Source organism: Leopardus geoffroyi, chromosome E2 (assembly GCF_018350155.1).
Source record: "Leopardus geoffroyi isolate Oge1 chromosome E2, O.geoffroyi_Oge1_pat1.0, whole genome shotgun sequence".
Classification (NCBI taxonomy): Eukaryota; Metazoa; Chordata; class Mammalia; order Carnivora; family Felidae; genus Leopardus; species Leopardus geoffroyi.
Window position 1 is genome coordinate 55,104,719 of NC_059335.1, and position 27,612 is coordinate 55,132,330.

At 54.6% G+C, this 27,612-nt stretch overlaps 1 protein-coding gene across 2 annotated transcripts in view; it reads left to right on the forward strand.

The window, feature by feature from the left end:
• The window catches only part of LOC123577690 (c-Maf inducing protein), a 235,133-nt gene that overhangs the window by 118,483 nt on the left and 89,038 nt on the right, over positions 1 to 27,612 (forward strand). The window contains exons 1-2 of one of the 2 annotated variants that reach the window (XM_045439851.1): positions 21,739 to 21,807; positions 24,087 to 24,212. In XM_045439851.1, coding sequence (XP_045295807.1) covers positions 21,754 to 21,807; positions 24,087 to 24,212 — 180 coding nt within the window. In that variant the 5' untranslated portion in view covers positions 21,739 to 21,753. Of the gene's footprint in view, positions 1 to 21,738; positions 21,808 to 24,086; positions 24,213 to 27,612 lie in introns of those variants that run through there. The other variant, XM_045439850.1, reaches the window with a different exon arrangement.

Below are 27,612 nucleotides of genomic sequence, written 5' to 3' on the forward strand. Positions count from 1 at the left end.
TCTGTTCTTTGACCCTGAGTGCGAGCGGCCACCCCGTCTACTCTCGCTATTTCTTGTGCCACCGTCCTGGGCTAACCCTGAGTTATTTTCTCAACCAGCACCCCGTTTTGCTTTGTGAAAATACATCAGTGGGAATATTTGTCCCTGGGCAGAGAGGGGGGACCAGCCCTCGATGGACGTTGCCAGCATAGAGCTTCCTACAGTCCGGGCAAGGATGCGGAGGGAGTAGTGAGTCGTTCCTTTCCCTGTTCTTTCACACTGGGGCCTGTTGGCGATACTTTAATTTGCACCCACGCTTCCCGTCGGGTCTGAGCACCGTGACTTCCAGGGACACCCTTCCCTCGTGGGCTCTGAGAAAGAGCACCTGACCTTTTTCTTGTAAGTGACTTGAACACAGCAAACATTGGTCACCTCACAGCATTTTTGACGATCAGGAAGCAGCTCAGCTCCTACTGAAAACCCCTGAGTACCTGGCCAAAGGGGCTGGGTCTTCTCTCCAGGTGGAGTAGGGCCGTCTAGAATCACTGGGCGGAGTGACGAGCCAGACAGGCAGGTGTTTCAGGCGGGAAACTTTGGCAGGGTTTTGAAGGCAGCAAGACTGGAAGCACGAGGTCCAGACAGGAAACCTTTGCAGGGTATTCCAGAAGAAAGACGAGGGGAGACAGGGCCGGAACAGAGGATACGGGAACGTGTGGGTGACTCAGAGGGGCAGGTAGCAGCTGGATTTGACCCTGGGGACTGACGGAGGAGGTCAGGGTCCAGGCTGTTGCGAACGATAGAGCCGTGGGGTTTTGCACGTGGCCAGCTGGTAGACGTGGTTGCCCCACACCAGGCTTGGGGGGACAGCAGGGAGAGCCCACAGGGCGGGTTCAGCTTAGCGGGTGATCTGGAAGAAGAGCCTGGCAGTCATCCAGGCGGTGGTGCCCGGCAGGCAGTCACTAGACTGTAAGCCCTCCACGAAGGCGAGGAGTTTTGTTTTGTTTTGTTTGATGACGTGTCCCCAACGCCCGGAACATGCTGGAAGCACTTTTGTGGCACACAGGAAGCACTCAATAAATATTTGATAAATGAATAAACTGTGAGTCTGAAGCTCAGGAAGCAGACTCTTAATCCAGTTTGTAGATTATTTATTTCAAGCTGAGTACAAGTCTGGGTGTGCGTGTGTGTGTATAAAATCGTCTTTCTCTGTGCAAGAATGACTGTGTTTTTACCTAAAGCGGTCACAGGGCTTCCTTGGAAATTGCTGAGGCCACGGATCTGGTGTGAGGAGTGTGTGGACACCGATTGATCACGATACACCGAGGGCTTGGCTCCTTCTACGCCGGAGGCCGATGCTCTTGGACATGAGCTCTGTTGATCCTATGCGGACCAGCCTGGTGTCGTCCATCATCTGAATTATTGACACATGATTAGAAACCAGGAGAGGATTTCTGCTCTTGAAAGGGCCTCTGAAGGAGCCCCCTGAGACCCAGCTGTTCCCCTCCCTGCCCGGGAAGGGACGCCTGCTGGCCGCTGGCTTGGGGGGGTGGGGTTCTGCAGGGCCCACACCACCCGCCCCTGGGAGTCTTCCCACGTGGCCCAGGCCCTGCTTAAGAAAGAGCAGAGGCTGCAAGCCAGCGGCTCCAGCATCCTCCTTGGGTCTGTAAGATTCTTAGAATTCATTGCACGTATTTTAGACTTTCTTTTCATTGAGGTGAGACTCCTGTAACGTAAAAGTGGCCAGTGTGAAGTATACAATTCAGTGGCCTTTGCTTCCTTCCCGAGTACCACAGCTGGAGCGCTCCCATCACCGCCAGAGGCCACTGTTGCTCTTGTCCCCTCCCCCAGCCCGTGACAGCCACTCACCTTCTCTCTGTCTCCGCGGATTTGCATCTTCTGGATGGTGCGGGGAAGTGGAGTCACACACCGTGAGGTCTTTTGCGTCTGGCGTCACGTTCTTGAGGTCCGTGCACGCCGTGCTGTGCCTCGGTAGGAACTCGTTCCATTTTGCAGAGAAGTTCATGCCAAACGTTAGGGTTTGCGGGTGCTCTGTGAGGCAGCGCCCCTCAGCCCTCTTCCCTGGACCTCGGCAGGCCCTTTGGCATGGCTCTGGCCGGGAGAGGACCCCCCCCCCCCCCCGCTCCCGCCCTGTCCTCCTGGGCCCCGGCCTCCTGCCCGCCCCTCGGCCTGGCCACAGCCACAGCACACAGCCCACACCCGCAGCTTGGCCCTCCCAGCCCTTCCCAAGCCGGCCTAGCCCTCTGACCTCATCACCCAGCCCTCTCCCGCGTGTGCACCCAGCTGCCAGGCCCACCTCCCACCATCCCCCCAAAACGGCTTTCCTCCTGCCTCCAAACACGGTGTCCCTCCATCCCCTTACCCTCAAACCCCAGCTCGTTCCTCAAGAGTCACCTTTGAGCGCAGTCGGTGGTTGTCTCCATCCCCCGGGAGAGTGTGTAACCCTCTCGTAGCCCTGTGTCTCCCCCTGTGCTCACCGTGCCCCCCCCTTCCCCCCCGAGCGCCTGAGCACAGAGCACTGAGCACCGTCAGTGGATGTCTGTAGAGTGAATGAGTGACCCACTGAGAAAACAAGCCACGCTCTCCTGCTCAGACTCCGTTGCTTTCTCTCGCTGGCTTCTGCGAGTTGTCGCGTTGTCGTGTATTCGTACTCCCGTCTTTCCAGAAGGGATTTGGGGGTTTGCTTGGGTCTCTGTGAACGGCGTCCCCCCCACACCCAGCCTCCCAACTTCAGGGCCTAACTGATCCAGGCTCGTTCGGAGACAGGATTTGGGGACGTCTTGAGTAGATGGATGCTGAAATGGATCAAGTGCTTTTACGCCGCCGTTTGATAACACGTTCGGCAGTGCTTCTCACAGACGTAGGGAAATCACACCATGGCCTGCGTCTCCCAGAGGAGACATCGAGTGGAGCGTGGCACGGCTCTTCCTTCGTTCACGGGATGGCTCCTTGTGATGGCCATGGTGGCAGCGGCAGTGGTGGAAAGACCTGATTGCTCAGGGCTCACCTAGTTGCAAAGACACACGGCAACCACGGTCCTTGGCGGCAGTCCCGTGAGTCACTCCTTGCACTTGAGAGCCCTCGGCCTCGTGGATGGGGGGGATCCAGTCCCTGTGAGCCCCAGCATTCCTCAGTCATCCAATGGAAATCCAGACATTACACTCTGCTGTCCAAGCCTCTCCATAAGCTGGATCTAACCGGTTTCTCACTCATCTCCCTCACCCTTTGTCTGTCTGTCTGCCTGCCTGACAAACTCCTATTTATTCACCCTTCCAATCCCAATTCAGAAATCACGTAACTGTCCCAAGGCTTCTTGAATGATCCCGTGGCTGAGTTAGGGCTCCCTGTGCGTCCACCTCTGCAGGTACTCTACACACAGAGTTCTGATCATCTGTACGCATGTCTGACTCCCCCACTCGGCTGAGAGGTTCTTAAGGGAAGGGATTCTGGACTGTGTTTTTTTCTTGGAGCAAATGCTTGCCAAGCAAATGAGGAGGTAGGTATCTGTGTGGGTCTGTGACGCTGGGCAGAGAGAGAGAGGAGGTGGAAAACTTGAGAGGAGAGATGTTTGGATTCAGATCTGGGGGTTTCCAGGATTCTAGGGGTTCACATCAATCTGTTGGGACCCAAGAGCTGATTTGTCAATTTTGAAAAGGGTAAAGAAGAGGCAGCCGGAGGCAAAGTCTTTGGGTCGGGTGTTGGATTTTGTTTTTCATTACAGTGTGTTCGGTTTGAGTTGCCAGCATTGATCTGGAATGGCATGATCTGGAATGCTGGTGGACAGGAATACAGGGTCTTCTGTTTGTGAAAAAAGGGGACACGTGTGACTCCTTACCATGAGCAGGGGCCCTGCAGAATGCACCTGGACGGTGGAAGCAGCCGTTTACAGCTCCATTCCTTCCTGTCTGTCTGTTCCTACACCAGATCAGATGTTAAATGTTTTTACTATTACCTCTGCTCATTATGTCATAAGGAAGTTGTTCCTCCGTCCTAGGCGGAGTTTTAAAAGGCGGAATGCCTGTGAGTAGGACCGATGAGGTGGTTTATCTGTGTCTCGTATGCACACACGGGGATCTGGACCCTGGCTTCCCCTCCGTGCCCAGAACCATCACTTAGAAAGTCCTTGGCCTTCCAGGCTTCCGCCCAGGCCATCGTAGCCATCTTCCAACTGTCGTCTTGTTTAAACTAGCAGCAAAGCCTAGGCACCCGGGGTGAAGGGGCTGCGGAGTGCAGCAGGCACCCAGGCTTTCTGAGTCCATGTTCCAGAACTTTCCTCTTGCCACTTGGCTTCTTCCTGACGTGACTGAGCCTATCTCTCTCCAGTCTGCTTTGGGGGAGTAGATTTTTTTTTTCTTTTTTTTAGATGTACTTCTTTTAGAGCAGTTTTCAGTTCACAGCAAAAACTGAGGGGAAGGCACAGAGCTCTCCTGCCCCCCCCCCTCATGCATAGCGTTCCCCACAGCAGCGTCCCCACCAGAGTGCATGGTACATTTGGTACAGCTGATGCACCCACACTGACTCATCATCACCCAGAGCCCATAGTTCACCTCTGGGTCTGGGATGGGCTTGGACGAATGTTCATCCACCACTATAGTGTTACAGAGAGTAGTTTCGCTGCCCTAAAAATCCCCAGTGCTCTGCCTGTTCGTCCCCCTCCCCCGGCCCCTGGCAACCACTGATCTCTCATGGTCTCCAAGGTTTTGTCTTTTCCAGAATGTCCTAGAGTTGGAATCCTACAGCACATAGCCTTTTCACATGGACTTTCCCCTTAGTAATAGGCGTTTAAAGTTCTTCGTGTCTTTTCATGGTTTCATAGCTCGTATCTCTCTCTTTTTTTTAATTTTTTAAAATGTTTTTATTTATTTTTGAGAGAGAGAGACAGAGTACTAGTGAGGGAGGGGCAGAGAGAGAGGGAGACACAGAATCCGAAGCAGGCTCCAGGCTCTGAGCTGTCAGCACAGAGCCCGACGTGGGACTCGAACTCACAAACCGTGAGATCGTGACCTGATCCGAAGTCGGACGCTCAACCGACTGAGCCACCCAGGCACCCCATAGCTCGTATCTCTCTAGCATGGAATAATATCCCATTGTGCATCTGTACCAGTTTATTTATCCACTCCTCTACCGAAGGACATCTTGGTTGGCCAGGTTTGGGCGATTACCACCAAAGCTGCTATAAATATCCGTGCGCAGGTTTTTGTGTAGACCTCATTTTTCAGGAGAAGATTTTTAATGGTTCTAGAGATCCCACCTTAGAGGTGGTTCTGGCCCTGCAGCCCAGCTTCCTTGGAGAATGATCACTGGGTTTGTGCCTAAGTAGCCAGCTGTAAAAATTCCCTTGTCACACATCCTGGAGCCCTTGGATGGAAGCCTGCAGCCCCCCAGGCAAGGCCTGAGCCGAGAACAAGCAGGGATTTCCCGCTTCTTATTTGAAAGCATCAGCAATGGCTGCCAGCACTCGCCTCCCCCAGAACTTTTGTGTTTATTTGTCTAAGATTATGCCCTGCCTGCCTCCAAGAAGGCTGCGGCTTCTCAAGACACCATGTGAAATGAGGCAATTAGGATCTCACAGAATGAGCCCCTCCGGATCCCCAGGGATGGGCCCCGATTATCCCAGGCCTTGTTTGAAAGCTTGGAGCCTTCTGTTCAGGCGGCACGAGGGAGATACAGTTTACATTGGTTTTGTTTTCTGACCAGAAAAATCACACAAACCCTTCTCGTGGAATACATTCCTTCCCTTCCCTGCCTTTCTTCTTGGCTCCCCCACTCACAGATGAAACCTCTCTAAGAGATTCTAGGAGGACCTGTCTGTAAAGGGAGAAAGTGTCTGATGGTGAAATTCTGACCCTTGCCGCAAGGGGCTTATTAGCGCAGTCTTGTTATGTCACCTTCGGGGTGGGGGTGGGGATCGTCTCATATCAGGCTGGGGATGGTCTACCTTGGGAAATACCAAACAGTGGTTCCCCATACTTCTCTAGAATTATCTCTGTGTGATGGTTAAATTATACTGTACTTTCCTGTGAAATTATTCGGCTGTGCCAAAGCCCAGCATCCGCTTTGGCGGTATCCGCTTTATTTATTTTACTTGAACTTATTTGACATTCTAACTATTTTGCTTACTTGTTTTCTGCCCGTCTCCCCACTACAGGGGAGATCCAATGAGAGCCAGAGCCTTGTTCATTCATGGCTCACCGTGGGTCCTCAGTGCTGCACAGGCTGACATTTGTGTGCTGGACACTGAGCTCAGTGAATTCCGTGCACCCCGTCATCCGGCTGTCATAGTGACCCCATCAGCTGGGCTCTGTTACCCCCGTGTCACAGACGAGGAAACGGGTTCCAGAAGACTAACTTGCTCTGCACCCCGGGGCCCAGAGCCTGTCGAGGCAGAGCTGATGTGTGAAGCCAGGGTTTCTGACTCCCACGCCTGGGTTCTTCACCATTACGATTTGAGTGATACATAAAATGCCATAAAGATATTCTGAACACAGTTATCCGTAACAAGAGCACGTACCTACGTTTGAGATACAGTGTACCTGTTTATGCAGACGGGCCAGTGTTTTTCAGTCTACACACCATGCTCGTGGGCAGGGATGGGTGTCACTCACCATGGCATCCCCACAGCCTGGCATGTGCCTGGCACACACGGGTTCTCTTTGTTGAATGATGTAGGCATGCATGATGAGAAAAATCAGAGTGATTCCCAAGCCCCCGCTGTGGTCTTTGTCCATAGATGGGCAACCGGTGACCCAGAGGAATGTAGTCTTTTCAAAGGAAATTTTCTGTTGACCTGTATAAAACGCCTACGGAAAAGCACACAAATAATAAGTATACACATTGGTGAACTTGCAGAGGCAACATGTCCTGGTAACCTGTACCCAGATGAAGACACATGGTGTCACCACCCCCTGAGACCCTCCTTCGTCCCCCTTCCAGCCACCACGGCCCCAAAGGTGACCACTGCCCTGACCTTTGCCAGTGTCCATCCTTAAATAAAAGGCCTTGTGTGGCACGTACTCTTTTTGGGTGAAACTTGTCACGTTGCTGCTGAACAGACGTGTAGTTCGCTCCTTCTCACCGGCAGGTGGTTCTCCGTTGGTGAATGCGCCGTGACATCTCCACACGTGTTATTACCGGGGGCGTCTGCAAAGTGCTGCTGTGAGTGTTGGGGTGTGTGATCCGTGCACACATCGCTGTCGGGGGGTGTGTTGCCGTGGGGCTCCTGGGGCGGAGGGGAGGGGTCGGCTCAGCTTTAGCAGATGTTGCCAAGTCACTTTGCAGAGTGCTCCGCCAGTTCACGGCCCCGCCAGCAGCATGGGAGCATCCGGGCTTCTCTGCGTCCTGGCCATCGCTGGATACTGTAGCCTCCCCCGCCCCCTCCCCCCCCCCCCCATTTTACACATTATGGTGAAATACACATGAAATGTATCCCTTCCTCTGTTTTTAAAAACGTTGCGGTTCCGTGTCACTGTAGCACATTCACCTTGTTCCTGGCCGTCACCGCTATGCATCTCCAGGACTGTTTTCTTCTTGCAGAGCTGAACCTCTGTCCCCTTTACACACTAACACCCCACCCCCACCCCAGCCTCCAGACTATGGCGACCGCCATTTACTTTCTGTTTCTGTGACCCTGACTGCTCTGGGTCCCTCATGTAAGCATAAGCATATCATATTTGTGTTTTTGTGGTGGGCTTATTTCCGTCAGCATAATGCCCTCGGGGCTTGTGGGGGCTGTAGCGTGTCCCAGAATTCCCTTCCTTTTCACGGCTGAGTGATATCCCACCGTGGGTGTACGCTACCTTTTGCTTACTCCTTCACCTGCTGATGGGCCCTTGGATTGCTTCTGCCTTCCGGCAACTGTGAATCATGAAGCTCTGAACATGGGGGTACAAATATCCATTCTAGTCCCCTCCGTTTCGTTTTGGGGCATGTATGTACCCAGACGTGGAATTGCTGGATCATATGGCGATCCTGCACGTAATTGTTTGAGGACCCTCGTACTGTTTTACACAACATGACTGCAACATTATGTGCTGTCACCAGCAGGTGCACAAGGTTCTAGTTTCTCCACACCCTCCCTGACGCTTGCTATTTTCTTGTTTTTGGTTTTTGTTTTGGGTAGTGGCCACATCCCAGTGTGTGTGAGAGATTGACAGTGTCTTTTTTTTTTTTTTTTTTTTTCCTAAAGCCATTCTGTTAGGTGCGTAGCGATTACATGGTGGTTTTAATTTGCGCTCAGAAGAATGAGGTTGTAATGAGTTTGTCTGGATGTCTGCCTTGAGTATTGGTTGTTATATTCTAGGCTGTCGTAGGTGATGTTAGATTGCCATCGGTGTGATTCCTCGTTATTTCGATGGTGCTGGTACACAGTAGGAGTTCAATATATGCCTGTTGAGCTGAACGAAGTTACTGGTGAGAATGACAGCTGGGTACTGGCATTCCAGAGGCGAGACCACAAAGACATCCTTGGACGGTAGATGTCTACACTTGCCTGAGCAGAGGCTGACCCGGTGCGGCCCCGTGCCTGCAGGGATCCCAGTATGTGTCTTCTTTGCAAGAAATGACCTGTTCCCTTCCCGAGTTCTTATGCCAGCATCTGATCACACCCCAAATGCAGCGTCCTATGGAACAGAAGAGCTGGCGTCGCCTGAAAATTGTTCACAGCAGCAGCAGCTGCCTGCTGTGACCTCCGCGTGGCCTCCCAGGAACCTTCAAATGACATCACACCCTCCTAAGTGGCCTATGAAAGACTGGCCTTGAAGCTCTGACCAAATATGGCCACGTCCATTTGGGTGCAATCCGTGCAGGGTGGCATCTTCTGGAAATAATGAACCCACGTGGGCTCAACATCGTGGGACCTGCGCTGGTCTCTCGGGCAGGCCTGCGCCCAGATGGCACTTGATACCCGAGCCAGGCACTGTCTGTGGCCACTTTGGTCTGGTAGTGTGTTGAGGCCAGCAGCCAGCCATACGTTTTTATTGTGTGCCATTTTTGTTTTTAATTACAGAGTTTTCTTCCTCGGCCCACTTGTTCATTGTGCTGACGGACACAGACTTTGGGTGGCTTCAGCAGATTTCTGAGTGGGCCCTGGGCCGGGCTCTCCAGTGCCCTAGGCCGGTTTCCAGAACAGGAAAAGCCAGTGCTGCCATATGCTCTGTATCCCCAAGGGCCTCTTCCTTCCCCCTTTTTCCTTTCTCCCCTTCTTCCTCCCTTTTCTGCAGCTGGGTGACTGCTCTGGGCTATTCCTGGATGCCAGCGTCGTCGTCGTCATCATCATAGGGCTTGACAGCGATTCCGAGAGTTGGGCGAGGCAGGATTTAAGTCTTGGCCCCACTGCTTCTTTGTGACTTTTCCGCTCGGTGCCTCATTGACTCATCTGTAAAATGGGAAGGACCAACGCTCCACGCCTCAGGGTGTTCCTGGGAAGATAAACTGGTGCTCGAAAAGCGCGCTTCACATAGTCAGGCTTCATAAAGAGTCACTGCCTCCCTCTCTCAGGTTGTCGTGGAGAGCAGACAGTTTGCACCTGCGATGGCACACAGGCGTTGGCATCTGCCCAGCGTCTCCTGCGATCTCAGAGAAGAGGTGTCGGATCCTGTCAGGGAGGCGTGAGTCCGTGAAGGGTGGGGGTGGGGGTCCCGAGGCCGGATGCCGAGGGAATGGTTGTGAGGAGCCCCCTTGGAGCATAGTGCACGGTGAGCGACTCCAAAACTCTCGTCTGCTCACCACTGGCGATGCTCAGCCACCCTGAGGTCTAGCTCCGGGGGCTCGGGAAGGATACCAGCCGGGCTCATGACAAGCAGACTTTATCTTGGGAGAGCTCTGGGGGCCCGTCTCAGCACTGCCCCTCCCAGCTGAGTGACCCTGGGGAGTTCCCATACCTCTCTGGGCCCATTTCGTGTGCATGTTGGACCAAAGCATCATTCTCAGTGTTTTTCTCCCTCCCCCGTTCCTCCCTCCCTCCCTCTTTCCTCTGGGTGTTTTCTAGAAGGCTCTGTTGATGTGTGCCCAGCTTTCTTTGTGCTCTCAGAGGTTCTTTGAAGGAGACTTCAGTCACGCTGGCTCATTTTCATTGTTTTGGGAACAAGAGTGAGATGTGGGTCACCCCACGTAGGGCCCTGACAGCTCACTTCTGGGTCATCTCCAGCAGTCTTATGTCCCCAGGACATGGGTAGCTCTGGCTTCCGGGACTTTTGCTTTCATTTAGGGATAGGTCCAAGGGACTTTCCCCCCAAATACATCTCTGGGAAATTTCTGCAGAATGCGGCTGATTGATGCATCTACAGATTTTAGGGGGAGGGCTGAGGCCAGTGCTCAGAGGACATTGCTGGAGAACATCTTGGTAGGGCCCAGCCGTGCAAGATACAGTAAGTAGCAAGTTCACCCGCTCACGTACCCGTCCACTAAAGTCACCTTAGAAAGAAAAAGAGAGAAAATGTTCCACTCATGTTTGCCCATCCATGCACCCTGCCAGCCACCCATCATATGTTTACGCTCTGGAATGGTTTAAATTAGCAGTTGGCAAGCTATGGCCCCAGGCCAAACCTGGCCCTGGCCTGCTTTTGTAAGTAAAGTTTTATTGGAACATAGCCACAATTATTTGTATTTCGTCTGTGGCTGCTTTCACACCACAACAGCACTGTCGAATTATTGTGACTCACAGAGCCTAGAGAATTTACTCTCTGGCCTTTTACAGAAAATGGTTGCTGACCTTTGGATTAGGTCAAAGGGCTAGAGTTCCAGTCCTGGCTTCGTTAATAAGTGGGTGCATGGCTTTTGAGCAAGTAATTTCTCTTCCCTGGGCCTCATTTTCCTCAGCTTTAAAGTGGGATCCCAGTGGCACCAATCTCATGAGTCGTTCGTTCTGAAAACTCAGTGGGAAAGTGCCTCCCAGTAGTTGACCCACATAGGAAGCACATAGACGGTCCTTGATGGAGACCGTTACTCTGGGCAACCGACTAATGTGGCCCATCGAAGCGCAGGATCCCTGTTCTCAGGAAGTCACCCGGGTTGGGGCGTGCCCGGCTGAGGAGGACACAGAGGCAGGTGCCCCCGTTTCCAGGCTGTCAGAGGCCACGGGTTTCCCTGGCAGAATTCCACCATCAACTAATTTGTGTTTTTGAAGACCTAAAAATTCACTGTCTGATCCCTGCTGGTCTCCTTACGTAGGGAACACCAAGTGGATACAGACAGGCCCGCCTGACCTTGGTGTGTGATCTTAGGATTAAATTACTCCCAATATTAACAAAGAGAAATACCGTTCCTGTTCCCAGCCTTGCGCTCCAAGCTCTCTGATCCGGAGCAAACGTACCTTCTCCTTTTGCAAAAGCATCTGTGGGGAGCGTGGGGAGCCTGCGGGACGTGCAGGGGAGGAGAGCTGGCTGTCTCTGCCACTGTAGCCACAAAGTTTCGGTTCTGCCGCCACTTCCTCTGTGGCCCTGAGTCTAGTTTTGAGAAGGGTGCTGTCTCTCCAGCGGGGCTCAGAGGTCCTCTCTGTGGTAGATACGCTCCACCTTTTCAGAAGATCGAGCTCCGTTGCTGGCCTGACTCTGTCCTCCAAACTACCAGACGGGTTTAACTACGTGTGACAGAGGCTCGACACAGGAGCTTGGTGTCACGTCAAACTTCCTTGTGATTCCCTGCAAATGTGTGTCTCTTGCGCTTAGATACAAGCATTTTAGCCTGTGGGCCACCCAAGAATCCCACTCCTCGGTATTTACCCGCATACTTTTGTCTCTGCTTCGCCCACCCCAAATATGTACAGAAATGTTCACAGCAGCTTTCTACACGGGAGCCCAAACTGGAAACAAGCAAAGATTCGCTGTCAGTGGTGGGGCATTGGAAGGAACACCGCTCTGCAGTGAAGAATGAGCCACAGACGTACGCGTCTGCAGACCTGGTGAACAGGAGCCGGACACAGGAGCCTGTCCGCTGTGGGATTCCATTTGTGATTCCATAGGTTCAAGAACGACCTATGGTGACAGAGGCCAGGCAGTGACACCCCCAGGTGGTGCGGACGGGAAGGGCACTGGGCAGCCTGCTGGAGGGCTCGAGACCTCCGTTGTCTTGACCCGGGTGGTGGTTGTGCAGGGCTGAGCCTGCGCAAAGCTATGTCCCGCCGAGCACATAAAACCTGTGCACTTTCACACTTCCGCACTTGACCGTTTACATGTCTACCTTAATTAAAAAAAAAAAAAAGAAGGGAGAGGAGAGAGAGGAAATCTGAGTTTGGGAAGGTTGGGCAGCCAGGGGCAGTGCCCTGCCCTGGGTCCCATCTCAGGCCCCTTTAGGAATCCTTGAACCTGCCCGCTCATCCCACAACTTCCTGTTTCCAGACCAGGGTCCCCCACTTTGGGCCCCCTGTACTTTCCATTCCCTCCTCTGGGAGTGCCTGGCACTCCCCGACCCACCTGAAGGCCCAGCTCAAAGGTCACTCTGGGAGGCCTTCCCCAGTGTTTGTCCCCACCCCCGCTCCTTGTCCTTTGTAGCCGACACCTCGCAGTTACCCTGCTTGTCATGTCGCATTGTCGTTACCTTCATACGCCTCTGCCCCCACCTCCCATCGAGAGGCCCGCTCTGGGGGTGCCTGGGTGGCTCAGTCGGTTGAGAGTCCGACTCTTGATTTCAGTTGAGGTCACGATCTCGTGGCTCCATGCTGACAGCATGGAGCCTGCTTGGGATTCTCTCTCCCTCTCTCTCTGTCCCTCCCCCCACAAAATGAATAAACTTAAAAAAAAAAAAAAGGCCCACTCTGGCACACCCTGCTCATCGTGGCCCACCCCCCCCCCCAAAGGCCAGCATCTGGCAGAGTGGGCAGGCAACGTGGAACCGGGGATAAGGACGTGGCCTTTCCACCTACCAGTTGTGACCTGGGGCCCAGCATCTAACCACTCCGAACCTTCCCTGCTTCCTCTCCGGGATGGGGCTCCCCGCGGGAACCTTGTGAAGAATCAGCCAGATGGTGCCCGTGGACTTCCCGAGGGCCGGGCGTCTGGGCTTTGCTCCCGGGCTGTTGCTCCCTAAAAGTAGCTGCTGACTCGGTGGTTGGAAATGTGCTGACTGTGCATCACGGCCCTCAAGAGCTTCGATCAGCTACCGGGATGGCAGAGGGGCCCCGTGGTACAGAGGAAGAGTGCCACACCCCGGGGACTCGGATTTCCATCCCACGGTGGTGACTGAGGTTGTAGAGTCCGAACATGGCAATATCACTTCTTCTTCCTCTGTCATTAAACCTCTTGAGCCATTTGCCCATAAAAGGGGGCAGCTGCCATGGCTGGACTCATGATTAATGAGCCAGAACATGCCTCCTGACTGTCTCCAAGGAGTGCGGTCCGTGGAGAACAGCCCTTGCCTGCCCCGACTGGCCCTGCCCTCGCAGCCCAGCCTCCAGGCGGCGCTCGGCCAAGGTCTGGGCGGCAGGAAAAGGGTCCAGCAGCGCTTCTGCCCGGTGGCCCCTCCCAGGCCCCCAAGGTGGGGCTTGGTTGAGTTGGGGCAAGAGGGGGTGGGGCGGGTCTCTCTGAGGGAGGCAGTATCTAAGCGATGGGGTCCTACTTGTCTTTGGTCTTCCGCAGCTGGCAGATCACCCCGTGGCCAGGGCCGACTCCAGGCCGGAACACCCCTCTCTGTCCCCCCCCTTTTTGTGGTCATCTGTGGAGGAGTTGGAGATGGTTTGCACAAAACCCCTTCTTCCTTCTTGTTGAGGCTTGAAGAATGATCACCTTGGTATGATGAGCTCCTGCTTAGCACCTGGCACGGTGTTGGGAGTCTAACTCATGGAGCTCAAACAGCTAAACCCTCTCTTGGTCATGTCCCTGCCTGCAGCCCCTCCTGCTGCCTTTCTCGGGCCGCCCTGTGTAACCCCCTTGCAGTGACCTATTGGCAAGTTCTCACAGGTGCCGAGCTCGCAGGCCACACGCTTGCTTAGTTGCTCTCAGCAGCACCCTGAAGATAGGTACACTGTTACCTTCTTTATTGCAGCGTAATTCCCACACCATTAAACGCCCCCTGTGGGTCACGTGGAAACTGTTTAGCTCTTCCAACATCCGCCCGACTTTTCAAGTGGCTGCACCGTGTCCCGTTCCTGCCAGCCGTGGATGACTACGGTTCCAATTTCCCCGTATTTCCTTCAACACTTGTTCCCTTTTTTAAAATAGCCGTCCTAGTGGGTGTGGATCCTATGTCACTTTTGCAAGGCAGAGAATTGAGGCTCAGAGAGGCCCGGTCACTTGCCTAAGGCCGCACAGCCAGCAAGTGGTGGAGCCTGGATCCGACTCTCAGACTAGTGGTCTTTCAAACATTCTTTCACTGAGACGTAACATACGTGCAGAGAAGTATATATTGTGTCCTGCTTGATGTCTCTTAACATTGTGCTGCCCTCAACCCGAATCAAGACCTACAACGGTGCCGAAGCTCCAGAAACTCCCTCTTGGCCCTTCGGGGTACCGTCCCCACTCAGGGGTAAGCAGTGGTGTGCCCGCCCATCCTGGTTTTCCCAGAACTGCCCCAGCTTTAGTGCCAAACACCCAGGATCTCAGGAACACACGCCCCTCAGGCTCAGGCAAACCAGACAGCCAGTCACCCTCGTAACCAGTACCCTGACTTCTCTCAGCATGGAGTACGTTTTGCACACTTGTGAACTTTATATAAACGGAAGCATATAATCTGTGCTTCTGTGTCTAGTGTCCTTTCCTCAGCCTTTGGTCCGTGCAGTTAGTTCATCTGCATGCCACGTGTCGTTGCCGATCTTTCTTTCTCACCGTTGAGTCGCACTCCACCGGGTGACGCGGCACACTTTCTTCCCCCGTTCTTCCGCTGATGGACACCTGGGTGGTTTCCAGTTTGTTCCGGTCCAGGGTTGGGTCGTGCTCAGGCAGCATGTGTGTCCAGCTCTCCGCGAGAACGTATGTCAGCCCTTCTTCGTGGGGATAGGACCGCTGGTCGCAGGGGACCCGGGCTTCCAGCTTTAGCCGATAGCCGTGCACGGGTTTCCACAGCGGTTTAGAAGTCGAGGAGCATTCCAGATGCCCTGTCTCTATAACGACGCTGGTCCCTGCCTTTCCCGTTCGAGCCGTCCTGCTGGCTGGCTGGAGGACGGGGTGGTGTCACGGGGTGGTTGACCTGACTTCTAATCACCAGCTGTTACAGACAGAGGCCAGGACATGTACTCTGAAGGCCTCAGTTCTCCTTCCAGCTCTGCCTGAATAGCTGTGTGTGGTTGGTGAAGACGTGTACCTGCTCGGGACCTTCATTTGATGTGTCACGGGGCAAGACCTGCCTCCCGGGAGGGCCGTGTGGGTTCCCCAGGGCTGCTGGAGGTGGGGAGGGCCGTGCAGAGGTGCGGGGTGGGCAAGGGGAGCCAGGAGGGTTGTTCCCAGGCTGGGAGGTCCTGACAGTAGGGCAGAGGAAGGGCATCCGTGCCAGCCCCTCTGGGCCTCAGTGGGAGCCAGGGCTGGTCCCTCCATCCAGCCTCCCTTCCAGACTCACTTGGTCAGTTGCTCAGCTGTCAGGGGTACCCAGGGGCACACGTGAGAAGTGCCAGGCCCTGAGAACACAAATTTCCATCCATCAGAGTCCCCCATTTTCTTGGGTCATCTGTCTCTTCCCTGCCTCCAAAGCTGCACGACTGTAGGGTCGCGCCCCCAGACACTGGGCACTGGCTTGCACATGCGAGGGGTTCCACGTGTTGAGTGACTGCACAAATTGAGTCCCGAAGTGACCGTTGCACTGGCCACATTGCATGTGCTCAGTAGCCCACAGGAGGCTACCACGCAGGTGCAGAGCACTTCCCCCATCACGGAAAGTTCTGTGTGACAGTGCGGATCTAAGAGCCACTTGAGCCACACGGCCCTTCATTAAGTCCCCTACCACCAAGAAAAGACGATCAAACAAAAGGCCATAAGACACAAGAAGGGTGTGTTTTTCTCCTGAGAGATGCTCTTGCTCAAAACCGAGTTGCCTGTGCTAATAAAATAAGCCTGGCGTTGTGGTTTCACAGGCTCCTGCAGAAGAGCGGTAACCTGGTGAGGTAGGGGGTGGGGACGGTACATGGGCAGCATTTGGCCTCAAGAGGACAGTTGGAGAAGCCGTGCAGCCTGACACAGCGTCTCCGAGTCGGGGGCCAGGAAGGGGAGCGGCGGGCCGCTGTGTGGACGCTTCGCGGGACCAAGAGTGGTGCTGGGCGGGGGGTGCAGCTCGCCAGGGGACGGCGGCAGGGACAGTGGCCCTGGGGCAACCGGAAAAGCTTAAGTCACGTCGGCTGTCTCTGGTTTATGGAAACACGGGGAGGTGGGGGGTGTGAAAGGCACTGGAGGAGATTTGCTCCGGGCCTGGGGCCCAGACTGACCCACGTAGCAGCGAATTGTTACCGCCGCTTTGCTTTTGCGGTACAGCTTTCCCTTTGTGGGATTAAAGAGAACATCAAAATATTTTGACAGGCCTTTCCCAAGTGAGCCCGTGTGGATTTCTGCCCTCGACGCCCAGTGGGGCCGTAGGTGGCCTGGGGGCCCGCGGGGCGGGGTGGCAGCTGGCGGGCAGATTCCGAGACCCTGGTGGCGCCAGGTTCCGGTCCTGGCTCCTTTGTGCACGGCGTGCGTTCGCAGTGTGCGCGAGCCCTTCGACGTGCACACCGGAGTGTGGCTCCGGCTGGAGGAGCTGGCAGAGTGTGGGTGGAGGCCACCGTCCCTGGCGGTTGGGGGATTGAGTCCTGGGTGTGTCTCTTAAAAGCAGGGGTCCGTGGCACGTCAGCACCTCTCTGGACCTGCCTCGTCTGTAGCATACATACGGATAAACAGGGGTAAACACGGCCCCCCTCCAGGGCTGCGGCATGGTCAAGTGGGAGAAGACGTGTCCTCGGCGTGCTACCCGCTCGAGGCGTGTCAACCAGGGGCACCTGTGCCTTTCCGTGCGCCAGGGGCTTCGCCAAGGCTGTGTTTGCGGGGCACACGTCCTTCCTTATCACCGGAAAAATATGCAGCAGACCGTCCCCCCTCCCCCAAAGGGGGAAACCACCCAGATGTCCCTCGGCTGCGAAGGAGTAAGCCAAACGTGGCCTGTCCCTTCAGCGGGACGTTATGCAGCCATAACCAATACATGCTGCGACCTGGGTGAACCTCCGGAACCTCCAGGGAGAAGAGCCAGCGAGAAGGTCCACGTGCTGTGTGATTGCACTGACGGGAAATGTCCACAAGAGGCCAAGCCGCGGGGACAGGTAGCAGACCAGCGGCCAGCAGCCCCGTGGGGGAGTGACCGCTTCGTGGGTACGGAGTCTCCTTTCGGAGCGCCGAGAATGCCTTAGCACTGAACTAAGTGCCATGAAGTTGCACGACACTGTGAATGTGCCAGCGGCCATTGCGTTGTACGTTTTAAAGTGGTTAGCGTTTGATTTTATATGAATTTTATCTCAGTTCTAGAAAGCAGCAGGGGGAGGTGAGCTAAAACCCACTCCTCCGATCCGAGCCGTTCTGTGGTACTTACTACCAGAGGTTAACAGTGCCGTCATTATTACTGTTGTCGTTGTTGTTGACTCTCCAAACGGGCTGGAAGAGGCTTCCCTATCCTCTGACCTGACACCTGTCCTTTGAGTCCAGGGTGTGTGTCCAGGGGGCAGCGGGCAGCAGCAAACCCGTCCTCATTCCAGTGGGACGGTGCCATGTGGAGTCGGGCTGTGCAGAGAGGGGTCTCCCTCCATGATGACTCAGGCAGCTTCCGTGCAGGGAGAGGGGGACCTGTCTATAGCGCGGCTCACCCAGCAGGGTGCCAGGGCGCCGACCCCACCCCCACCCCCACCCCCACCCATGGCAAACAGCCTGCTGTTCTCAGCCCGGGTCCCCTGGGGGGCAAGGTTTCCCAGCCTCCCACGTCCACCTGCCTCTGGAGTGAGCTCATGGAGGGTGTTTCCAGACCGGCTTCTCCTCTTGGGGTCTGGGAGCCTCTTCCCTGCTCCCCTTCCTGGGATTGGTGCTGGACACCTTCCCAACATATGCCTTGAGTCAGCCTGAGCCTCGTCTTGGGGGTCGCAGACATCATGATTCACATTCGCTTTTAGAGGAATCCCCATGGAAACCAGGCAGGTTTGGGTGGGAAGGAACTGGCTCCCTGGGAAGCAGGGGGAGGTGCAGCCTGGGGGCCTCTGGGGGAGGGGCTGCTTCAGGGGAGTTTGGTCACCCCACTCCTTGCCTACTCTGACGTGGGGGGTCCGAGGGGGTTCCCAGTGTGGAATGTCAGCTCCGAGGGTCTTGGTTGACTAGGGGCCCTCACGAAGCCCCTCCAGGCTCTGCTCTCCTGAGCCCAGATCCAGGCATCGAGGGGATGCTAGAGAAGCAGCTCATCTCAGAAACAGAAGCAGAAGGGGAGCGCTCTCTTCCTGGTCTGGCGGACACCAAGACCCCCAAGCTAGCCCCTCATCAGTCCCCAAGGGCAAAAGGACAGAGGCACCTCAACTCCCACGGGAGAGCAGCGTCCCCAAGCGCCTGGACCCCTGTGTGCAGACTTCTGTGATCCCAGCCCCTGTGCGGCGCAGTCGGGCTGTGGGCACTTGGCCGCCGTGTGGTCTCTCTGAGCTCACCGGGATCAGAGCCTGGCTTTTCCAGGACCCAGCCAGGCTCGGGGCTCAGGATGAAGGCCCCCCCCAGCCTTAGCCAGGGCTCCCCGGTTCTCTTTAATATCTCTTTAATGAGAGCAATTTGGCAATGACGTAAAATATGCTTTTACCCTTTGTCCCAGTAATTCCATTTCTGGGAATCTGGCCTAAGGAAATAATCCTAAATATAGGGTAGAAAAACACGTTTCACAAGGATGTTCATTGTGGAGTTGTTTATAGTGGCATAAAATGAAACAACCACACTGTCCATGGTGGTGGGGGGAGGTGGGAAGCAGTGATAAAACAGTGGCCAAATGCTTTATAGCCACTAAATAATAGTTCTGGAAATTATTGTCCAGAATATACGCTGTGCATGTGATGGAACATTATGTTAAAAAGAAAAAAAAAAAACAGGCAAGTCACAAGATTATATGTATTGTATGACTTGGGCTCTGTAAAAAAAAAAAGAAAAAAAATCATGTATAAAAAATAATCAGGAGCATAATATAAAGGTAATATACCAAAGTGCTAATGAGTGGTCTTGACGTGATTTTATCTGAAAGATTTCATTCTATTCATCGGCTTCCAAATCATCTACAGTATTCACACATTGCCTTTCTTAGGTTTGACCTCTAATTTACTTTCAGTAAAATTCATCCTTTAAGGGTGTAGATTTGTGAGTTTTGACAAAGATACACAGTCAGGTAACCGCCACCACCACCATTGAGATACAGACTATTTCCAGGGGCACCTGGGTGGCTCAGTCGGTTAAGCGTCCCATCTCTCGATTTCAACTCAGGTCACGATCTCACAGTTCATGAGTTCCAGCCCCGAGTTGGGTTCTGTGCAGACAGTGCAGAGCCTGGCTGGGATTCTCTCTCTTCTTGTGCCCCTCCTCCACTCACAATGCTCTCTCGCTCTCTCTCTCAAAAATAAATAAATAAACTTAAAAAAAATTTTTTTTAAATATTTCCATCACCCCACACAGCTCCCCGTGCCCCTTGGTAACTGGTCCCCACCCGCACCCTGGCCACTGGAAAGTGCTAGTCTGATTTCAAGTTCCGTAGTTCTGCTCCTCCCGAGACGTCACGTACACAGAGTCGTGCAGTATGGCCTTGCACTGTTTTACATGTAGAAACAACCGAGTCTGCTTGTTGTTCTCTTACATGTACCTTTCAGAGCTGGATTTCCCAGCTTCCCTCAAGTGGAGGGGAATTAAATTTTTCTTTTTTTATCTGACTCAGCCTTTACCCCATGTAGGAATCTCCTGCACTGTAACTCAGATCATCGTGTTCAGATTACCAAGGAATTATCAGTTATCTGTGAAATTGCCCCAGCCGTGTGAAAGTACCCGGACGAAGGAGGCCCGTGGTCAGCACTGGCTCACACCTGAATCCCAAGAGAGCATTCAGGGACTCTCAGTCCCGATCCGTCCCCTTTCCCTTGTAAGCCCCCTGGGCTCCTGCCTAGGCTCTGTCGTCGAAGACGATGCTAGTAATAACATGGCAGCAGTTAATTTCTGTCTGTGAACATTTTATCTTAGAACAGTTTGAGATGTACAGAAAAGTTACAAAGGCAGCACAGAGTTTCCATGGACCCCTAAGCCCGCTACCCCAGTTGTGAACATCTCCCAGAAACATGATACATTTGTCACAACTAATGAACCAGTAGTGATATGCTGTTATTAAAGCCCATGCTTTATTTGATTCCCTTCGTTTTTACCTAATGTCTGTCTTCTGTCCCAGGATCCCACTGGGGATCCCACAGTGCAAGGAGTGGTCCTCCTCCATAGACAGAGAATTCTCATGTTTGGGACAGTTGCTTGGACTTTCCTTGGTTTTGATGAGTACTGGTCAGGTGTTGTGAGGAACGTCCTTCAGTTGGGGTTTATCTGATCCTTTTGTCACAGTTAGACCAGAGGTATGGGTCTGGGGGAGAAAGAGCCTAGAGGTAAAGTTTATTGTTTCTCGCAGTATCTCATTTTACTGCGCTTTTTAGAGTGTTCCAGATGCGGTGCTAAGCCTTGACAGACTGGGTCTCCTTTAAGGATTATTAGAAAATAATCCTGCCTAATAAATTCTCGTTTTACCATTGGCTGGAATGGACTCAGAGAGGTACAGTAGCTTGCATGAAGCCACACAGTTAAGAGACTCAAACACAGGTCTCTCTGTACACATTTTGCTTTTAGCCAGTACTGTTTCAAACAGTGGGAAAGCAGAACGTCTGCTATTAAAAACCAGTATGTATTTATTTATACCCAACCTTTCCCCAAAAAGCCTGTGTTGTAACTTCTAATCAAGGCCACATTGAAGCAGCTGGAGCAGGGTCGTGAGAAAGGCAGACACAGGCACGCCCCGCCTCCTGGACATCGCACATGTCGGGAGTGGTCACCCCGCCCCGTGCGTGTGGTCGCCACGGGCTTGGTGCCACACGGGGCAGTGCGGAGCCTCGTCGTGTCCCAGGGTCCCCGGGGAGGCCGGTGGGAGGCAGAAGCTTCGAGGCCCATAGGTGTGCTTCTCAAGAAACGAGGCTGGCCGTTGGCTCGGTTTGGATCATCGAGTCCAGATATTTACAGAATGGGCGTTGCTATCTTTCTCTTGTTTGGTGTGGTCTGGCGGTTTTCCAGATGTGTTAGTGGCCATGGCTCAACCCGTGTCCTCTGGCCTCTGTATGTCTCAAGGGGTCAACGGCATGGAGTTTGGAGGCCGACCAGACCTCGTAAAGGGAGGGAGGTGGATTTGGGCCACTACAGAAAGGCCTTTGGCGCATCTGGTACCTGGGTGCCATTGCTTCCGAAAGGAGATTTTTTTTTTTTTTTCATTTGTCAATTAAGTTTTAATTTTAAAATTTAATTTTTAAAATGATCCCCAGAAAGCATCTTCCCCAAGTATGTTCTGTGTCATGATTAGAAGTAATACATGGATGAACACTGTGTTATTTAGGAAAATAATTCCTTCATTTAGAAGAAAATGACTACCCCTGTCTCAGTGCCAGGGTCTGTTTGGGCACTTGGAACAGAACAGGTGGAGATTTCTGCTCTTGTGCTGGAACACTAGCAGGGGAGACAGCACACAATAAATACTTGAACGTGGGTTCAGATAATAAGTGTCTAACCAATCCCCCGAGCCCCTGGTGGCACGGATATTCTCGGGACAAGATGTGCAGTCAGAGCTGAGTCATTGATGGCGGAATACCGAGAACGGAACAGTGCATGGGGCGCAGGCACAGGCTGCAAGGTGAGGGGAGCCCACACATCTGCCTCTGGGATGCACCACGGCAACTGTCCTGGTCAGACACAGAGGCTCCTGGGATTGGTGCTGAGGGGTGGGCTCTGTGCCTTTGGGGAAGGGCAGAAGGGATCTGACTGCCCCCCCCCCCCCCCCCACATCGCCTCTGTTTGCTAGGGACCTGCTCTGGAGCCTCCAGGCTGTTCCTGCTTCTGTCCCCTCCTCCCGAGTCTCTTCCCCAAACAACGCTCCACCCCAGACCCCTGGCTGGGCCCACAGGACCCTCTGGGAGTGGCCTTCCTCCTTTGGGCAGTCTCCTCCCTGAACACGCCCAGCTTGTTCCCACACCTGGGCCTTTGCACTGGCCACGAGCTCCAAGCTCCGGGGTGTACTTTTGCTCCACTTCTCCGGGGCACCGGGCACCGCAGCTCTTAGCCCCTGTGAGCGCACCCTCTTGGATTCTTGGTGCAGCACCGGCTGTTTATTTGTGTATTTGGTTTGTTATCTCCTTGCCCCCCTGGGCTCCTGTCTCATCCACTGCTGTATCTCCAGCACCCGGCATATGGGCCTATGACGTAATAGATGCCCAACGAATACGTCAGATAAGTGAATGAGTAAATGAATGAATGAAAGAACGGAATGTATTGATCAACCTCTCTCCCTTCCTGAGCCCGGTGACCGATCATATCAGGGAGATTTGTCGCAGCCTGTGCCCTCAGCCCTCTCCACCACCACCAGTGCATCTCAACTTAGGCAGACAGAAATGGAAATTTAAAACCTCGGGGCGGTCCTAAATCCCGATGGTAGAATGAACTCGTCAGGCCATGGAGTTTACATTGCGCCCCCTCCTGTGTGCAGCTCAGTGGGGAGTGGCTAGGGCACCGATTCCTGAGTCACCAGCTCGGTTCGGCCCTGGCCAGCCCCCGTCCCAGCTGGCCTACCTTGGGCAAGTCATGTGACACCTCAGGTTCCTCATCGTGCGGTGGGATGGCCCTGGCACCTGCTCCACGGGGCCGTTGTGAGGATGGAAGGAGACCTCGCTTGGCGCGTGTCACGGCTGGGGACGTGTCAGCCGTCACATTCTGCCTTCTCGGCTAAGCTACGCTTGCCTCTGGCTCTGCTAAAGTATGGCTTCCTGGTTTCCTGGGGTCAGGGCGATAAGGATGCTGCTGGTCCCTGGTGACCAGTGCATCCCCTTGGCTCCTGGCGCCTTCTCTCCGTGACAGGGGAGCTCCCTCAGAGAGTAGCGAGCGGCTGTGAGTTTCTCTCTCCCTGCCCTCACCCCAGCATTGACCGACGAAAGCTGTTCCAGCTCTTCCTTTTGACACAAATTGTTGAGCCCTTGCCACATGCCAGGCTCTGTGGAGAGAGGGCAGGGAGCAAGACAGACATGGGGCTGACCTTACGGAGCTGCAGCCTGGCCAGGAGGCAGGCATCAGTAGATGACATATGGTAGACGTCCACAGTGATTAAATGGGGTGCGCGGAGCGCCGAGGGCACAGGGAAGGATGTGGCCAGGTGGGCTTTAGGGTCTGGGGGGTAGCAGGCCCCCCAGAAGACCTGTGAAGCTGAGGCCTGGACAGTGGAGGAGGAGATGCCAGGGATTGGGCCACAACCGTTTGGGGACAAAGGGCAGGCTAACGGTGTGGTGCCACCGGGTGGGCCATTGAGGAGGGCCGACGGAGAAGAAAAAGTGGGTGCGGCTGGAGGAAGGAGCCTGGCAGGGGTGGAGGGGCACGTGGGATTCGTGCTTGGGCCACCGGGAGCTGTGGAAGGACACTGAACAGGGAATAGGGGGATACAGTTTGTCGACTTGGAATGTGGCCCTGGGTCTCGAGTGGAGAGTGCATATCTGGGTGGGGAGACGACACCGGGAAATCCAAGGGGGTCTGTGACTGCATTCTGGGCAGGAGAAGGCAGTGGCTTGGACACAGTGAGGGCTGGAGGGATCCAGGCTCTGCCCTGTGCTGGGCCCCACGAACGCCCAGAGGAACAGGGTACAGGCTTTGCCCTTAAGGCGCCCCCAGTCTGGTCCCGACTCTACAGCTCCAAACACGGGGGCGAGTTTCCACTGCAGCCCCCTCCTGCCAGCTGGGATGCTAGGAAAGACGGAGTTCCTTTGGTCTCCAGAGTCGCCCCGTGTCTGTACCAACTCGGTTTGCCTGTTGCCAGAATGGGGGGGGGGGGAGGATGTTTTCTGGAACCTTCTTTGAGGCATGGATACTGTGCCTGATCTTGTAACCAATGTGTGTCTTCTCTCTCTTTTTCTTTTTTTCTTTTTGCTGCAGCCAACTGGGTACATGGAAAACTCGGTCTCCTACAGCGCTATTGAAGACGTTCAGCTGCTGTCCTGGGAGAATGCCCCGAAGTACTGTTTACAGCTCACAATCCCTGGGGGAACAGTCTTACTGCAGGTAGGAGAGACAAACATGAACAAGCAGTTTCCTCTGCCCCCTCCGCGCTCTCGCACTCCGCTTTCCCTCAGAGGAGACGGCCAGCTCCCAGGAGGGAAGGTTATTTAGCTTAGGGCACATTCTTCTCCAGCATAAGAAAGGTATAAACCGTGGGGCCCTCTCTGGGAGAGGAGCAGGGAATGTGCACAGACTGAGCTCCTACCGCCTGCCTGTTGCAGCCCAGGAACCTTATGTCTTATGCTTTTCTTTCTCTCCACAAACCTGAGAAATGGGTCTTTTGATCTCCATCTTACAGATGAGGTAACTGAGGCACAAAGGCATGTTTTTAGGCCTTAGAAGGCCATAGTAAGCAACACATGCCACCTTTTGCTCTACTTAGAGTGAGGAGGAGGTTCTTCTCGTCGGTCTCAGTCTTTTTTTTGTCCTTTGAGAGAGAGAGAGAGCTTGGGAGCGTGCACACCACGAGCAGTAGACAGGGGCAGAGGGAGAGAGTCTTAATCAGGCTCCCCGCTCAGCCCAGAGCCTGATGCGGGACTCCCTCCCACGGCCCTGGGATCATGACCTGAGCCGAAATCAAAGGTCAACCGACTGAGCCCCCCCCAGAGCTGTCTCCTTGGAAAAGGGTGCATTTTGTGCGTATCGGTCAGGGCTGTTGTTTGGAAATGATACAAACATTCAAACTCTCTGAAGCGAAAAGAATTTGATGCTGTAATTGTGTTCAAGTAACTGGGAAGTCTAAGAGAGGCCTTCAGGCATAGCTTGATCCAGGAGTCAAGTGATAATAGTATTCAGGGACTCTCTCTGTCTCCATTTCCTGGCTCTCTTTCTGTGCATTGGCGTCATTGTCAGGGACGGTTTCTCCATGCCTGAGAAAAATGGACTTTTTTTTTTTTAAGTTTATTTATTTATTTGAGAGAGAGCATACACGTGGGTGCATGAGCAGGGGAGGGGCAGAGAGGGAAGGAGAGAGGATCCCAAGCAGGCTCCTCACTGCCAGCAGAGAGCCCGCCTCAGGGCTGCAACTCATGAACCATGAGATCACGACCTGAGCCAAAATCAAGAGTCGGTTGCTTAACCGACTGAGCCCCCCAGGCACCCCGGGAAAGAGAGACTTCTCTCCTTAAAAATGTGAGAGCCCATTTTCCTTCCAGTACCCTTCGGTAAAATCTCATAGAAGATTCTGACTGGCCCTGCTGTAGTCCCCGACATCCCAGGGATGGCCCCACCCTAGGTTACATACCCAGCCTTGACCATAGGGGGCTGTGTACTCTCATGGCCCTTCCAGGACCTTGTGGTCCGGGAGAGGTGGGTCCACCAGGCAAGGAATCGTGGCTGCAAAATTTGCAGCGGTGTATACACGCGATGTGTCCTGTGTCGTTTCGGGCAGAGCCGTCCCAGCCTCCGGCAGGGACCCCGAGTCAGAAAGTGCTCATCTAGAGAGAATTCATTCTCTTGTCTTTGGGAGAACAGGCCCTTCTTTTAGGAACATATTCTTTCTAACTCTGTCACTCCAGGGAGATCTGCCCTGAGCCTGAAGAGATGTTCCCTAAAACGCATTTCCAAAGCGGCCACTAGATTGTGTAACAACATTGAAGGCGAGAGGCACATGGTCTGGCCTCTGAGGAATGCTGAGCTCAACAAGCTGACTCTAACAGCTAATTCTTTAGAAAAATCCTCTTCTTTACTGTCATCCCTTGGAGGACACCAACACCATGGCCGCCCGTCTGTTTTCTTCTCAGTTCTGGTGCCCTCTGCACTTGGCTGTCTTTCTTCTACCTGCCCTCACCTTTTCCCTCCTCCCCAGCCCCCAGCCCAGCCAGCAGAACTCTCCTGTCTGTCCTTCCGGCCCCTCTGACAGCTGCCATCTGGAGTCTGTGGGGGCAGCCACTTCCGGCCCCCTTGGGCTGGGAGCTGAGCAGCGGCGGGACATTCGGGGGGTGGGGACAGTAATAGCATCCTGCGGAAAGCTGGAGAAGAGGGGTACAGAGAAAATCCTACTGACTCACAGAGCACCGAGCCGGCCTGCCCCCTGTGCTGGGGGAGGAAGGTAAATGAGCCCCTTGGCCCCATCCTCGAAGAGTTGTGGGGCTCTCTGGGGAGACCGAGCTCTAAACACGTGACTACAGAGATAACAGCTAAAATAGAGGCACATCCCGGAGGGCAGGGACTGACTCACTCGGCCGGCGGGGGGGGGGGTGCCAGAGAAGGCTCCCCAGGGGTGGCGACGTTATAGTGGGGCATAGAGGGATGAGTAGGAGTGTGCCAGGATGGGGGGCACACACTCGGGGCAGAGGGAATGCGGGTGCAAAGCATGAATGTGAGAGAGGGGGTGTTTGCTGCCCTGGAAGAGAGGGGGAGGCAGGTTCAGGGCCCTGTGGATGATGTCCAGAGTTCTTGGGTCACAGCTAGACTCTATGGGTCTTATTAGCCGAGTGAAGAAGCCAAGGCTGTGTTCCGAGGGCAACGGGGAGCCATGGAAAGCTCTTACGGGTTGGAAGGGACAGTAGAGGGATCAGTCTAGTTGCAGGACAGAGAGGGAGCACCAGAGGGAGGGAGGAGGGAGGGAAACCTTGAAGTAGTCTAGCTAGAGTGGGGAGGGCCCTGAGCCCCAATCTCCTGGGCTGTATAGTGGCTGCTGCTTGACCGGCAGGAGGGTCGCATTGTTCCTGGGGCTGGAGGGGCCGGCGTCCCCCCAAGGAAGGCCCGATGCCGCTCGCCCAGGGGTGGAGGGGCAGGGAGGCTTAGAGGGATGTGGGTTGCTGGGCAGTGGAATGTCCCTTTAACCCAGGCCGTGGCTGCGGGCCGGCGGTTATGACTCGCCTGGCTGGGGCTGCGTCCGGCCGTGGCCTCGCGTCAGAGCTCCCCCTGCCGAGCCGATAGGCAGGCCTGCGCCAGCACCCCCCTTGCTCGCTGCCCCGCCCCCCCCAGCTCCGGTGGACAGGAGCAGGAGAGCGGGACTCACACACGGCCCTCCACCCCATTACTCGGGGAGCCCAGGTGGGTGCAACCCCCCCCCCCCCCCCGCACCTCAGCCTCTCCCTCTGCTGTTTCCATCAGCTTCCACCTTGCTTCCTTCTCATCATCGCCCTCCTCCCTCCCTCCCCACAGATTCATGGGTGGTGTGTGGCCGGCCGCCTTGTTACATAAGTGGGTTCCGAGTCATCTTGGAGATGGGCTTTGGGCTGGAAGGTACCTGAAGCCCCAGGGCGGTGCTCCTCGCGTGCTGTCGACACAGTCCGCAGGAGCCTTCTTTGGGTTTGTCCCGGTTTGTGTGATGGGACCCGGAGCTGTGGCATGACTGAGCAGTCCTCCCTGTCGTGCGTGTAGGAAGGACCAGGACGCAGCCCGCTGTGCTCAGGGGGCAAGGCCGCCTGGAGCAGCTTCGTCTGGGTCGGGGCGC